The sequence below is a fragment of the Temnothorax longispinosus genome, chromosome 11, assembly GCF_030848805.1.
Source record: "Temnothorax longispinosus isolate EJ_2023e chromosome 11, Tlon_JGU_v1, whole genome shotgun sequence".
NCBI classification, from domain to species: Eukaryota; Metazoa; Arthropoda; class Insecta; order Hymenoptera; family Formicidae; genus Temnothorax; species Temnothorax longispinosus.
This window is the reverse complement of record NC_092368.1, coordinates 10,617,493-10,633,509: the sequence shown is the minus strand read 5'-3', so window position 1 is coordinate 10,633,509 and position 16,017 is coordinate 10,617,493. Positions and strand designations below refer to the sequence as shown.

The 16,017-nt window shown below is 40.3% G+C and overlaps 1 protein-coding gene across 1 annotated transcript; it reads left to right on the top strand.

Annotated features, from left to right (window-relative positions):
• The first annotated feature begins 330 nt into the window (after window positions 1-330).
• LOC139821388 (uncharacterized) lies at window positions 331-1,125 on the top strand. The gene has a single exon (XM_071792394.1). The coding sequence runs from the start codon at window positions 331-333 to the stop codon at window positions 1,123-1,125; it is 795 nt and encodes a 264-aa protein (XP_071648495.1).
• The last annotated feature ends 14,892 nt before the right edge of the window (window positions 1,126-16,017 follow it).

The following is a 16,017-nucleotide window of genomic DNA, read 5'->3' as shown; positions in this document are numbered from 1 at the left end:
TTGGATGCGGATTACGAAGATGTCAAATCTTTAAATAATCTAGATGTTACTAACACTATGCGATGCGGAAAACATGTTAAGAATTGCGCATTACAAAATGTATTAAAATTATTTAACTGGTGGTCGCAACACCAGAAAGAATTGGGATCTTTTAAAAAATAAATTACTAATTTTTTATCTGCGCGCGCTGTCCAATTTTTTTTTAAACGTTGCAAACAGAGTTAACGTTTTAACTAGTGTTATGCAGTCAAAATCATTCGAGTCTCATTGTTCGAAGCGACAACTTCAACAGTGAAAAAAAAGTATACCTCTTACGGAGAAATAACAACAATGGCTGGTCGCAGTGAAGACGTAAATAATTCTGAGAAGAGGATGTTCACTCGCGATATTCCCGATAAGGGACTTCGCGGCTTCGAGGGAAGAAACGAGCAACTTTATATGCTGCTATCGACAACATATGGACTTAACAGCTCCCATACGAAGAGAATTTATGTGGGTTTGCAAGCAACAAACGGAGGAGTTTTCATGCCGATGGTCAAATTAACCGGCAACAGTGCTGACGGCGTTTATTTCGACGAGAAATCATGGCAGCAGTTTCAAGAGAACATGGGACTCGTGAACAAATATTTAAATGGAGAAACCAAATTGAAGCCTAATTCTATCTCTATTAACAATATCTTCGTCAATTTTACCTCGGCCTATAGAGCAAGATCTATATTGATAGCGTACATGGAAAACGAGGAGAAGAATTATTCACCAACGAAGAAACAAAAAACATATTCAGTGGCAATTGTGATGCAAAAGCCTACATTTCTCGGATTGAAAAATATTGCAAAATGCATTGATGCGCATTTATCACATTTAAAATCAGTGGCTAATAGTGTTAACGATTGCATGCGTTATCTTATTAAGGAAATAGAGTTCAATCTTTTTAACAGTTATATAAATGAAGATATTGTGAAATTAATTATCAGAAAAAGTTATAACGACATCGAGCGTAATGTACGTACGCAAATAACCGATTTAACTTTCCTTGATATGTATTTTAATATAGTATTTTTAGAACTTATTTTGCTGCGTTTTATCAAAATTCGCCGTATAATTTTATCGAATCGCGGATTGTAAATTAAGCGACTAAATTGTATTTTTTTATATAAATAATTTGTAGAAATAAACATTTTTGTAACTTCTACTTGGATCTATTTTTTCTTCAATCCTCACGTTCCCCGTAACAAATTCTGTTCCGGAATCAGCGAGCAACGTCGCGTCGCGGTAATCCCTCTCGCTATTGGGCCGCCTGGCCCGCTGTTCCACGTGCGATTTCCTCTCCCACGATAGCTGTCAAACCGGCGCGATTAGCGGAAATTTAACATGTGCACAGATCTCTGGAGCGTGTCGGCAATTAGCTACCAAACAAAACGGTTCGATTTAGTGCCTATCTTCGACGGTATATTTGTGCGCAATCCGAACAAGTAGAAAATCGGGATCTTTGAGATCGCAACCCGCCTCATCTATCGTCAAGAAAACGTTCTGCATTCGGGTGCACGCTCGAGTATTACTAAACTTGCTGCCGCTCCGAGTTCGTTCGCGCGCTTGCCCGTTCGGCGGAGAACCGACAACCAAAGCGCCTGGGCGCGTTACGTGTCGACCGACTCCGAATATCCGGTGCCGTGCGCGCCTCCACTTATAAGCGACGTCTCGCACGCCTCCAATTGTTCACCACTATCGCTCGCCTCCACCTGACTCTAATAAACTTTCTATGTGGAGCCCCTACAGAGAATTCGTTAATTTCAACCGTGACCTCTGCCTTGACGATCGAACCTTCTGACAAGGTTGACACACAGCGTCCGTGTTTCATACACAAACAAATTCCTTTTCTCTTATTTTTCAGGATGAGTCAAAGTCTATCTCGTAAATTTTTCAAATGCGTTCAATGATGAAAACTTTTATCTAAAATGGAATAATCTCGTCACGACACGTACGAACTTGTCCGTCCCTGTTTTCCATCCTCATAGCTCTTCATAGGACGTGACAATTGTGGGTCATAAATTATAGTAGCCTATCATCAGAAAAAAATTATCGGAATGATGTGCCTCTACACACAAAGAAACTTTCTTTAAGAAAGTAAATATCCGGCTGTAATCTTGAAAGAACCTTTTCCTGCGTTCAGCTAAAATCTATGGCTTGTCACGTAAAATATGGTTTTTTGTTGATTTTTTTGTTAATTTTTTTTTGTTGAACGCAGACCTAGAAAATGGCCTTCGGCACCATATTTATTTATTTATTTATTTATTTATTTATCTATTTATTTATCTATTTATCTATCTATTTATCTATTTAATTTTTTATTTATCTATTTATTAATTTATTTAATTTTCTATTTATTAATCTATTTAATTATCTATTTATTTATTTATTTTTTTAATTTTCTATTTATTAATCTATTTAATTTTTTATTTATCTATTTATTTTTTTTAATTATTCTATTTATTAATTTATTTAATTTTTTATTTATTTATTTATTTTTTAAATTTATTTTCCCCTCTCCCCGCCACCCCACCACCCCCTGCCACCCTCATCCACGCCGTCATCTCCCCTTCACGCCAATGACGTCATCTCCCCACCACGTCTTGATCCAGAACGCCCATAGATTAGCTACTTATAATAAATATGAAAATAACAATTATTATATTTTACTCAAACTGTAAAAACTTGTTCTTTTTTTATAACAGAACAATGGCATAGCATATTTACTTTTTAAATTAAAGGTAAAATTCTTTAAATAAAATACTTCCTTGAAAAATAATTAATTTTGAAGTAATGCTGTGTTTAATAGTTAAGGGTTTCCTATAGCCGGGTTTGTAATACCGACATTTGTTTTAACCTTAACTTGCGAAAACATTCGCTTTATATAAAAATTCTACAATGTATTGTTACAAAAAGACGCGCCCCACAAAAGACAAAGTGCACGCGCCCCACTTTTAGTGTACGTTTGCAATAATCATTTTTCACAGATAACTTTTTTGTTTAGAGTCTAAACCTAATTCTGACAACGGTATCGTATTTTTAGATGTAATCCGCTGGCCACGCCACAGTCTTTTTGTAACAATACATTGTAGAATTTTTATATAAAGCGAATGTTTTCGCAAGTTAAGGTTAAAACAAATGTCGGTATTACAGACCCGGCTATAGGATCCCCTTAAGGGGATCCTGCAGTGATAGACGAACTTCCTCGATGTCGATAATGTCAACCTTTCTAATTTTGTTTTCCTTATATCTGTCTTTGTCTAACGAAATGACATCTGTCCTTTTTTCGATTGCTCGCCATCTCTCGCAAGATCCAACAACTACTGTTGCTGCTCTTCTTGTCATTCTGCATCCGTATTTGCATTACTAAAATAATTTTTCGATGGATCTTTTTTTGTACGCATTGAATCTTACTTCTACTTGCACGATATTATTCCTACATGTTTTCCCAAGGGCAGATGATAAACATTATGTATGTATAAACTGCAGAATTTTTGTTTTAAGCAAATATTGTCGTCAGGTGACAGATGTGTATGTGCCCAAATAAGTAATATTTTTAATTTTTTGGTGTTTTTGATATAAAATCGCGTTTGTTACCCTAGATTTTTGTACGTACTTTAATTCTGTAAAAGATTTTTGCAATTCTATAAACCCAATTAAAAAATCCATCGAAAAACGATAATGTCGGTAAATCATACGGCTCCAGGATCCCCTTAAGTCAGATAGTAAAATTTCTCATATGACATTTTTTTATATTAACTTTTTTCTTAAAAAAATAATGCTTCCAAACTTTTGAACGGTAGTTTATATTTGTGTGTATAAAAGTGGATGTTTTGTGTTTGTACAGATTATATATGACTGCATATACAGGGTATCCCGGGTTTTATTCCACAAACTGCGGGAGCATATTCTACAAGTAAAAATAAAAAAAATGTTATATAGAATGTTATACGTTATATCCCCTACAGCACAAAATATTGCAGCAATAATTTATTATAATAATGCTTTATTATAACGTTATAATGTTATAAACAAATATTGAAACGGAACATGAAATAGGTAAAAATGGTCCTGTAACCTTTGAAATCGCCTCTTAATTTTTACTTATAAGGAACTTTAAAAAATAAGGTTTACAGTACAGAAGTGATTATATTAACAACAAATATTGAAATAGAATATGAAATATAGGTAACGAATTTTCCATTGTACAGAATATGAATGAAACAACATAGTAACACAATTAGTAACGCATTTCAAAATGTCGTCCTTGCCCGACAGTATCACCTTGACATTGATGTAATACGGAACTTATTACAATACAAATTTCCTGAGAATTTTGTTGCATCTCAGTAATTGAATTATTAATTCGTTGCAAGGGCAACAGTGTGGTCTAATGGTAGAGCGCCAGACTCGTAATCTGAGGAACCAGGTTCGAGTCCACTAGAGCCATGTAAACATGGAATGTTTTTCCGGCAGTTGCGCCCCTCCGTGCAAGATAGGCTCTTGTGCGGAGCGAACTGGGCTCCGTCTTTCGGAAGAGACGTTAAGTTGTTGGTAAAGAGTTAAAGTGAGAGGAGAAGGGTAGTAGTGTAAAGGTTTGGGTAACGTTCCTTGTAAAAACGCCTTGCAAACCCTGCGGGGATAAGCAATAAAGATAGATTTATGAGTTTTTTTCTTAATTCGTTGCATTAAATCTTCACGCAAAGTCATTTCTGTACTCCATAAACTTTATTTTTTAAACTTCCCCATAAGTAAAAATCAAAAGGCGTTAAATCTGTATATGCTAATTTTTTGTATATTTTTGCATACTTTAGTTGTAACTCTAAGAGGTACAATAAAATATTCTATCAATTTATTTAGCTATTTAAAAGGTTTCCTTAGTGTGACAGGGCCTAAAATAGAGTGATTTTTGGAAAATTTTGAAAGAAAAACGACAAAACCAATCGATTTACAACTTTTCCTACATAATTTACCATATTTTAAGAGTGCATACAAATTTTTTCAAGATCAAATATATGTTATTAAGTTCGTGCCAGCCATCCTGTTGGAGTGCCTCGAAAAAAAATTTGTGGAGGGTGACCACGATTGCAGCCGTTGTAGTTATCTGAAACAAAAAGGCAAAAAAATTTTTAATCTGCTTGAGTGTGGCTATCGTCTGAACTAAAATCATGAAAAAATATTGAAAATTTAAAATATAGCGATTATCATTATTTTTTCATAATTCTGGTTCAGACAATAGCCACATTCAAGCAAATTAAGAATTCTTTTGCCTTTTTGTTTCAGACAACAGCTACAATCGTGGTCACCGTCCACAAATTTTTTTTTCGAGGTGCTTTAGTAAGATGGCTGGCACGGAGTTAATAATAGATATTTGATCTTAAAAAAATTTGTATGCACTCTTAAAATATAGTAAAATATGTACAAAAAATTGAAAATTGATTGGTTTTGTCGTTTTTCTTTCAAAATTTCCAAAAAATCACTCTATTTTAGGCCCTGTCACACTAGGAAAACCCTTTAAAATTAAGATCATGTGTTTTAAGATATTTTATACGGTAAATACTTTTTTGGAAAGGTGTATTCTGAATCAACATCCACGAAAGAGTAATTCAGATTCGTGATTACGTCTGGGTTAAAAAAGTCCTTCAAAATAGTAATTAGACATCTTCTATCCCTCTCATCTGTCACTCTACCTCCATAATTGCATTCGCCGATAAGATATGTAATTGCATCAAATGGCATGTGTTCGTAATTTTGGACGAACAATTTAAGTTGTTGCGCGGATATTTGCAAGTCGGATTCATTGAAATCTAGAAAGAAAGAAAACGTTAATGTAAGAAAATGCACAATTATCTAATAGTAGACAATATATCAACTTTCTATCAGCAAATAAATGCATTACGAACCGTATCGAATATTCCAACCTTGAGAACCATAGTTTCGACGTTCTTGAATTACTGCATGAAAGAAACATAGAGCATATAATAATCTAGAGTATGTTCTTTTCTTGGTTGGATCTTTTTCTAAAAATTCCATCTCCTTCGTGGCGGTTGGGTACGATCTAACAATAAGTATCAATAAATATTTATTATTTATAATTGGCGACACAATGTTTTCTTACTTATTGTTAGTAGATATACAGGGTCCAGAATTTTACCCAACAAACTGCGAGAGCATATTTTACAAGTAAAAATAAGAAAAAAATGTTAAATAAAGTTTGGCCAGAAATGCTTTATTACAAAGTTATAAACAAATATTGAAATGGAAACATGAAATAGATAAAAATGATCCTCTGATGTTTGAGATTACCAGATTTAACATCTCTTGATTTTTATTTATGGAGAACTTTAAAATGTAAGATTTACAGAGTATAGAAGTGATCACATTAACAACAAATATTGAAATAGAACATGAAATATAGATAACAACAAATTTTCCATTGTACAGAATATGAATGAGACGACTTACACTGTTAGTAACCTATTTGAAAATGTAGTCCTTGTGCGACAATATCATCTTGACATCGATGTAATAAACTTATTACAATGCATCTGAGATTTTTATTGCGTCTCAGTAATTGAGAGTTATTAATTTGTTACATTAAATCTTTACGCGAAATTTCTTTTGTATTCTGTAAACATTATTTTTTAAGGTTTCCTATACGTAAAAATCAAGAGGCGTTAAATCTGGCAATTTTGGAGGTTACTCTGCTGGGCTTACTGGTAAACGGGGGTGTTCGCCCAGTATTTACGGCTCCTCCGTCTGAGCCAGGAGGCTCTGGAGACATGCCCGATGATTCTGCGAGATCTGCTAGGGGAGTACCAAGCCGCACGGAACTCCTTCAGCACGGTGTTGTGCCGCTAGGGTCGGATTACACTAATGAATAATTATATCTGTGTGCCAAAGTTCAGGACCTAGAATGAGTAGCTAGCCTCTCTGGATTGGAATCCGTTGCGGGCGACTATATAAGGTAGTGACGAAGAGACTTCGATTACGGAGACCCTGGATCCCCAATTCCTGGACAAAATCCTCGGGGCTCTTTTCTCCCCTTCGTGGAAAAGGACTTCAGTCCGCCTGGGCAATGCCCCCGTCATTGCCTAATCGAAACGCACCCGCGTGAACGGACGACATAGGAGTCACCGGGGAAGAGCTGGCGGCTACCGCCAAGGGGCTCGGTGCAAGCATAACCCCCCGGTCCCGAGGGCATCTCAAGAAAGGTGTTGACCCTGGCCCTATCTTACCTGTCCGGATTTCTCAAGTGGATGTTCACCGACTGCTTGAGAAAAGGAGTTTTTCTCTTGGTCTGGAGAAGGACTAGGTTGGTCTTCCTCCGAAAAAAGGGCAAAGCCGCTGAGCATCCTTTCGCGTACAAGCCAATACGCCTGTTAAACGAGGTGGGCAAGCTTTTTGAGCGTGTAATTGCGGCTCGTCTTGTCTGGGATATGTCCCGGGACGATCCCGGCCTCCAGGACGAGCAGTTCGGATTCCGGGAGGGATGATCGACAATTGACGCAATTCTTCACCTCAGGTCCCTCTTACAAGGGAACGGTCGGAAGTGTCCCTACTCGATTTGGATGCGCTTTGGATATGTTGTTGAGCATCAAAAAATATTAGACTCGTATTTTTTTTTTCTGCGTATCTCGACGTTTATTGGTTGAAAATATCCCTAAAAAATAACGACCGATTTGGATGCCCTTTGGATATGTTGTTGAGCATCAAAAAACATTAGACACGTGTTTTTTTTTTAGTTGCGTATCTCGACGTTTATTGGTTGAAAAAATCCCTAAAAAATAACGACCGATTTGGATGCCCTTTGGATATGTTGTTGAGCATCAAAAAACATTAGACACGTGTTTTTTTTTAGCTGCGTATCTCGACGTTTAGGGGTTGAAACAACCCCTTGAAAATAACGGATTTTATAGTTTTTAGCGAATATTTTCGAAAATATAAGGCGTAACGACAAAACATTTGTACGAAATGTTTATGGCTTTTTGTGCTCTTTACAATGGCGTAATCAAATTTTTAAAATTTGTCACATTTTTTAATTTAACCCCACCCCCACCTATTATTTTTGCCAAATGTAACAATTTTTCCAACGCAAATTTAAGAGCGTCAAATGCCAAATACATCTATGTGTATTTTTATTATACCATTATTAGATTTTTGGCAAGACGAGATGATATGTGGTATAGGCGTCGCGCTGTAGGTAGGTGTTGCGTTATTTCTGTTCAGTTGCGCCGTACGCTTAAAAATTTTTATTTTAACTCCGGGATGACCGAAAGCGCTGATGCAAAGGCTAGCGCAAGGCACTGACAGCGCTATTTCGAGAGTCCTAGACTAGCAACGGAATGTCGACTCCGACATTATAAATACCGCCGAATTGTAAGATCGGGCGGGCAGTCGCAAATCATAAGAGTGAGTCCCAGTTGCGCACAGAATGAATCGGACACAGCAGGTTGAATGAATCGGACACAGTGTCGATCAGACACAGTAGGAAACGGACACACGGTGGTTGCAATCGGACACAGTGCGGATCGGACACAGTGTCGATCGGACACAGTAGGAAACGGACACAGTGCGGATCGGACACAGTGCAGCTCTGACACAGTGTCGATCGGACACAGTAGGAAACGGACACACGGTAGTTGCAATCGGACACAGTGCAGATCGGACACAGTGCGGATCGGACACAGTGTCGATCGGACACACGGTGGTTGCAATCGGACACAGTGAAGATCGGACACAGTGCGGATCGGACACAGTGTCGATCGGACACAGTAGGAAACGGACACAGTGCGGATCGGACACATATCGGACACATAATAACCAAGCATCTCGATTCAAGCAGTTAGGTCTCACGCTGGGAGTTTCATTAGTTTAATTATGCGTGGGAAGCACACACACACACACACACACGGGGGGGTGTGAGGGGGGGCCTTTGGCCCCCCCCTCCCCCGCACCCACCCCGTCGGTAGGCAGCGTGGACCTCGCTTTACAACATAAAGTACATGCTAAGTTGTAAAGCGAAATTATAAAGCACATGCATGGAGGGGTGCAAGGGGGCTTACATGCGTGAGCGCACGTGAACAGGAAGGCTTTTCTCCCCTGCACCCTCTCACTGTGTCCGATTGCAACCACCGTGTGTCCGTTTCCTACTGTGTCCGATCGACACTGTGTCCGATCCGCACTGTGTCCGTTTAATACTGTATCCGATCGACACTGTGTCCGATCCGCACTGTGTCCGATCTACACTGTGTCCGATTGCAACCACCGTGTGTCCGATCGACACTGTGTCCGATCCGCACTGTGTCCGATCTGCACTGTGTCCGATTGCAACCACCGTGTGTCCGTTTCCTACTGTGTCCGATCGACACTGTGTCCGATTCGCACTGTGTCCGATCCGCACTGTGTCCGTTTCCTACTGTGTCCGATCGACACTGTGTCCGATTCGCACTGTGTCCGATCCGCACTGTGTCCGTTTCCTACTGTGTCCGATCGACACTGTGTCCGATCCGCACTGTGTCCGATCTGCACTGTGTCCGATTGCAACCACCGTGTGTCCGATCGACACTGGTGTCCGATCGACACTGTGTCCGATCCGCACTGTGTCCGATCTGCACTGTGTCCGATTGCAACCACCGTGTGTCCGTTTCCTACTGTGTCCGATCGACACTGTGTCCGATCCGCACTGTGTCCGATCCGCACTGTGTCCGATTGCAACCACCGTGTGTCCGTTTCCTACTGTGTCCGATTCATTCAACTTGCTGTGTCCGATTTATTCTGTGCGCAACTGGGACTCACTCTTATGATTTGCGACTGCCCGCCCGATCTTACAATTCGGCGGTATTTATAATGTCGGAGTCGACATTCCGTTGCTAGTCTAGGACTCTCGAAATAGCGCTGTCAGTGCCTTGCGCTAGCCTTTGCATCAGCGCTTTCGGTCATCCCGGTGTTGAAATGGAAATTTTTAAGCGTACGGCGCAACTGAACAGAAATAACGCAACACCTACCTACAGCGCGACGCCTATACCACATATCATCTCGTCTTGCCAAAAATCTAATAATGGTATAATAAAAATACACATAGATGTATTTGGCATTTGACGCTTTTAAATTTGCGTTGGAAAAATTGTTATATTTGGCAAAAATAATAGGTGGGGGTGGGGTTAAATTAAAAAATGTGACAAATTTTAAAAATTTGATTACGCCATTGTAAAGAGCACAAAAAGCCATAAACATTTCGTACAAATGTTTTGTCGTTACGCCTTATATTTTCGAAAATATTCGCTAAAAACTATAAAATCCGTTATTTTCAAGGGGTTGTTTCAACCCCTAAACGTCGAGATACGCAGCTAAAAAAAAACACGTGTCTAATGTTTTTTGATGCTCAACAACATATCCAAAGGGCATCCAAATCGGTCGTTATTTTTTAGGGATTTTTTCAACCAATAAACGTCGAGATACGCAACTAAAAAAAAACACGTGTCTAATGTTTTTTAATGCTCAACAACATATCCAAAGGGCATTCAAATCGGTCGTTATTTTTTAGGGATATTTTCAACCAATAAACGTCGAGATACGCAGAAAAAAAAAAATACGAGTCTAATATTTTTTGATGCTCAACAACATATCCAAAGCGCATCCAAATCGGGTAGGGACACTTCCGACCGTTCCCTTGTTAGAGAAAGCCTTGGAGAAGAGCGAGGAAGCGATGGCGGTGTCGTTAGACATCGTCAACGCGTTTAATACCTTGCCCTGGAATAGGGTAGGAATGAGATTGCAGTACTATCGCATCTTTTCCTATTTTATAGTATGTGAGCCTTTTGGGAGTATTTCCGGGACAGAACGCTCGAGTTTCATGATAAACACGGAAGGGTTGTGTACTGCGGAGTCCCATAGAAGTCAGTGTTTAGCCCTAGAATATGGGTCTCTACGTACGACCAAGCGCTCTACTGCGCCCTCTCCCCCCCTTCATCGGACAGCTGGGCACAAACACAATAACCGGGGCCCCTTGATTTGACTGTGGTTTCTGGTAGTATTTTTTACGCTGAACAAAAAAATATATAGGTCTTGTAGGGCTAACTGCTTTAGTTTTCGAGATATGCATTATTAAAGCTCAAAATAAATATAACTTGGTAAATGTCTATATAGATTAAGGGCGACCACACCGGTGTGGGTTGGGGAGGGGGGGCTTTGTTCCCCCGCACCCCCCATTGTGTGAGTAAACGTACGAGTGTGGGCGGGGGGGGGCTCTGCCCCCCGCACCTCCCCCCCCGTGCACTTGGCGGTGTGGGTTGGGCAGGGGGGCTTCGCCTTCCCGCACCCCCCATTGTGTGGGTAAACCTACAAGTGTGGGCGGGGGGCTCTGCCCCCCCGCACCGCCCCCCCTTGTGCACCAGGCGGTGTGAGTTGGGCACGGTACAATTACCAAGTAAAGATTTATATTATATTTATTTTGAACTTTAATACTGCACATCTCGATAACTAAAGCAGTTAGCCCTATAAAACCTATATAATTTTTTGTTCAGCGTAAGAAATACTACCAGAAACCACAGTCAAATCAAGGGGCCCCGGTTATCGTGTTCTCCCCGACAACTGGCTCTGCTGCTATGCAGATGACATCTTTGGAGTATAGACTAAGGGAAAACTACCGCCAGAGCCAAAATGGCAGTGACGTGTGTCGTGCGCGCCATCCATGGCATGGGCCTGGAGGTCGCGCCTCAGAAGACCGAGGTCATCTATTTCAACGATGACTCTCGGGAGCACCTCCCCCTCTGGCCTGTGACGCGGTTAGTGAAGCCTGTGTCTAAGTTAGATGAAAGAAATATCTGGGCCCCAACCTGGACCCCGGATGATCCTTTAGGAAACATTTTGGTGGCCTGACTTCCACATTGGACCTTGTTGGGTCGCTTCCTCCCTTAGTGGGCCGAATAGCCGAGTCCGCTGTCTCTATGCGGGGACTGTCCTGTTAGTGACCCTTTATGGAGCACCAGTTTGGGCGGACCGACTGATGGACGACCGGCGCAGCATTGTCCCGCTACCCTGCTACACAGGTCGCAGTGCCGCATGACCATCAGAATGATCCGCGGCTACAGGACGTTCTATGCGGCGACGATGGCAGTGGCCGGACTGCCCCCTGCGGAGCTCCTCGCTGAATTACACGCCGATGTGTACTGACAAAAGCGAGAGCTCCGCAAAAGGAGAGTAGAAATATTGGCCAGGATAGTCAAGATACTGAAAGACCAGTCGACAGTCCATGCTTGTGAAATGAAGGAATGCTAGCAGATCCGAGGACCCCCGGACTGCGGACTGTCGAGGCCACATGACCCTACAAACCTGGGTGGACAGAGCCTGTGGCGGGTTTATCTTCCGGCTGATACAGATGTTGACGGGACATGGTTACTTTGGAGACTATCTGTGTCGGATCAGAAGAAAGCGCATGACACGATATTATTATTGTGGTGATAACCGAGACACGGCGCAGCGCGCAGCATACGCTGGAGGTGTGCCCAGCGTGGATACAAGAACGCCGTGTCCTCGTCAACCAAGTTAACAAAAACCTCTCGCTTCCACGCATCATTGTGGCGATGGTGGAAAGGGAGAATTCCTGGAGGACGGTCTTCTCCTTCTGTGAGACAGTAATGTCCCAAAAAGAAGCGGCCGAGAAGGAATGGTGAAAAGCGGCATCTCCTTTAGAGAGTAGGAGGTAAAGCTGCAAGGGCGCGCAGGCAGCGTCGTCCCTGCGTATCTACATCATCATCTAATGGGGAATGACACGGATAGGGGAGGAGATAACCGGCCCTCGGTCCTCCTCCCTTTTCCAGTACTGCACGCGGCGGACCGGCTACGTTGGCTAGCTTTTGAACTAATATAATGTGCATGCCTTGGGAGAAAGGATCCATAGCTGGGTGTTTCCTTCCTCCCTAAGGGCCGTGGAGACCGAAGCTCAAACGGGAAATTTTGGGTCCCAACCCCGTCCCTACTAACACTCGAGGAAGGACTGAGAGAGGGTAGGGGGAAGATCACCCTGATCGTCTCTACTCGCCGCAAAAGAAAGGCGTCCCAAATTGGAACACCAGGGTCCCGCAAATGTTAACAACATCCGACATGCGCTAGTCCCGGCGGAGAAAATGAGAATGGGTGGTACATTGGAAGTAATGCAAACGCTAGTTCTCGGTGTGCCCCCAACCGCCTGAGGTAAGCTTCAGACGGGTTTCAGCCGATGAGAATCTATCATATTTCTTGATCTCTCCTCGGAGACCAGGAAAACCTATGAAGGTTTCCCCCGTAAAAGAATCTTGGTGATCAGAAAACCTATTTCATATTCTATTTCAATATTTGATTGTAACTTAGTAATAAAGCTTTTCTAGTCAAACTTTATATGTGTTTATAATTTTTTAATAAAACTTTTTTTCTAGCCAAACTTTATATACTTTTTCTTATTCTGCTTCCTCATAGAGGAAGCTGTTTTCATAAAAAAAAAATTTTTTTTGTTTTTCTAAATGTGTTCAGAATGTTCTAAAACGTCAAAAAATTGCAATTTTAAAAAATGTCTGTATGTATGTATGTGTGTGTGTGTATGTGTGTGTGTATGTGCCAAATTACCGAAATTTCTATAACTCCAGAACTAATCAACCAAATCTTAACGAATTTTATATGAAATAGGGGTAGAAAAAACTGAAGAATATAATAAAATGAATAAAAATTGCTAATAATCAAGGGGTTTTTAATAAAATTTTGAATTTTTGCAGAAATGTTTGTTTATGCTTTAACTTCCGCAAATTTGGAAATATCGATCTTCTACATGTTTATATTCTATGCCCAAGGTCACAAGTTTTACGATTAAAAAAAAAATCCGTTTTTTAGAGACAATAATATTTGATCGATTTTCTTCAAAATCATGAAATTTCATTTTGCAAAAAAAAAAATACTTTTTGGAACCAATCGTTATGACACTAATTTATTCTTAAAGTACAACTCTTGACCTTTCGAATTATGTATTATAAAACCCTTGCATCTTTTTTTAGTCAGTACTAGTCAATTTGAAAAAAAAAAAAGCAAATTTTTTTGCTTCTTTAGAAAAACACGTTTTTTTTTTTTTTTTTTTTTTATAACATTTACATTAGATTCTGCAAGTCAGGTAGGGACAACTTAGAGCATTATATAAGCTAGTGCAACATCACAAGTATGTGGTTTGAGAACTTAGGAAGGAATAACGGAGAACGATTAGAGAATATATGCGATGACAAATTTAGAATGGAAAAAGGAAAGGTGCTAAATAAATTATGGAAAAGGAGAGAGGAAAGCTATAAAAAAGATAATAGCTGTAAACAATAATGATAATGTAAATAATACTGTATTGCGGCTTGTTGTAAAGAAGAATGTTGTTTGACGTGTGGATGGATGTGTGTGTTAAGTAGAATTGTAAACCAAGTCCTTTCTTGGCGTATAGCTGAAATAAAGACATATATATAAATAACATTTACATTTTTTAATTTGGAATAATCTAACCCACACAGTCTTATAGATCTTTAAAAGACGTATCGATTAAAAAAAAGACGTCAAATTGATGCATTTGTCTTAAAGATACAAGCTGGAGAAGACGCCAGGGTCTCTCAGACCCTGGTGAGGTAATATCAGGGTGTAAAAATGTAAAGCAACTGAGGGTTAAGAGCCATTCGCTGTTGACGGTGCGTAAATATTTATTCTTTATTTAATATTTTTCGTACATTTTAGTCCCTATTCGGACCATCTTCAGCATTTGTGTGAGATAAGAGGTGTTTATTCTACGACCAACGGCGACCGCCTTTGAATAACATGATATTTATTAATTAAAAAGCCTCTCTAATTTGTTAGGAGCACTGTTGGTCATGAGTGTCGGAAACTAACAGTTAGCTTCTTGTTCCTTAATTAATAAATATCTCGTCATTCGTGGGCGGTCGCGTTGGTCATAGAATAAACACATCTTATCACACAAAAACGCTGACGATGGTCCGAATAGGGACCAAAACGTACAAAAAGTATTAAATAAAAAATAAATATTTACGCACCATCAACAGCGAATTGCTCGTAATTAGCCCGTTTTTCTTCATGTGTAGATTTCCAACAGAGCCCCAACACTCCAATTTAAAATACTTGACTTTAAAATTAAATTATTTAATAATCAATATTAAGTTTAATAATTAATATTCAAGCTCTAAATTAGTCTCTCTCTCTCTCTCTCTCTCTCTCTCTCTCTCTCTCTCTCTCTCTCTCTCTCTCTCTCTCTCTCTCGCTCTCGCTCTCTCGCTCTCTCTCTCTCTCTCTCTCTCGCTCTCTCTCTCTCTCTCTCTCTCTCTCTCTCTCTCTCTCTCTCTCTCTCTCTCTCTCTCTCTCTCTCTCCCTCTCTCCCTCTCTCCCTCTCTCCCTCTCTCCCTCTCTCCCTCTCTCTTTTCCGGACCATATGGTATCTCTACGTGGATACCACATCGTGAGGCAGGATCGTATAGGCAAGGCGGGTGGCGGCGTTGCCTCCTATCTATGTGACCAATTGAGAGCTAGGACGCTGAGGCACTCGGAGGATGTATACTGTCGTAAACCGGAATACTTGGTGGCTGAGATATCGACGGACTGGAGTTCCAAGTTCCTTTTAGTGTCGTGTATTGGCCTCCACACTGCGGCTACCTATCGGAGGTTTTCAACATCGTTGCTGATTTATCTGCTTTTTATAATCACGCGATCGTTCTTGGAGACTTTAATGCTGACCTAAATTCTCGGTCTTACGATTCCGAATCTATCAGATCTTTTATTGACACTATGCATTTTTCCTTGGTGCCATACGAGCCCACTTACCACACGCGCGTGTCTTCTACGTGGCTGGACTTATGTATTATAGATGATGCGGATAAACTAATTTCTTACGGTCAACAGGATGTTAACTTTCTTTCGGCTCATGACATGGTGTATATTGAGTATGGTCTAAGAATTAGTCGTTTCCAGGAGCGGAGCGTTGAA

Excerpts from the sequence above, each read along its gene's own strand:
- LOC139821388 (XM_071792394.1), top strand. The coding sequence starts at position 331 with ATGGCTGGTCGCAGTGAAGACGTAAATAATTCTGAGAAGAGGATGTTC.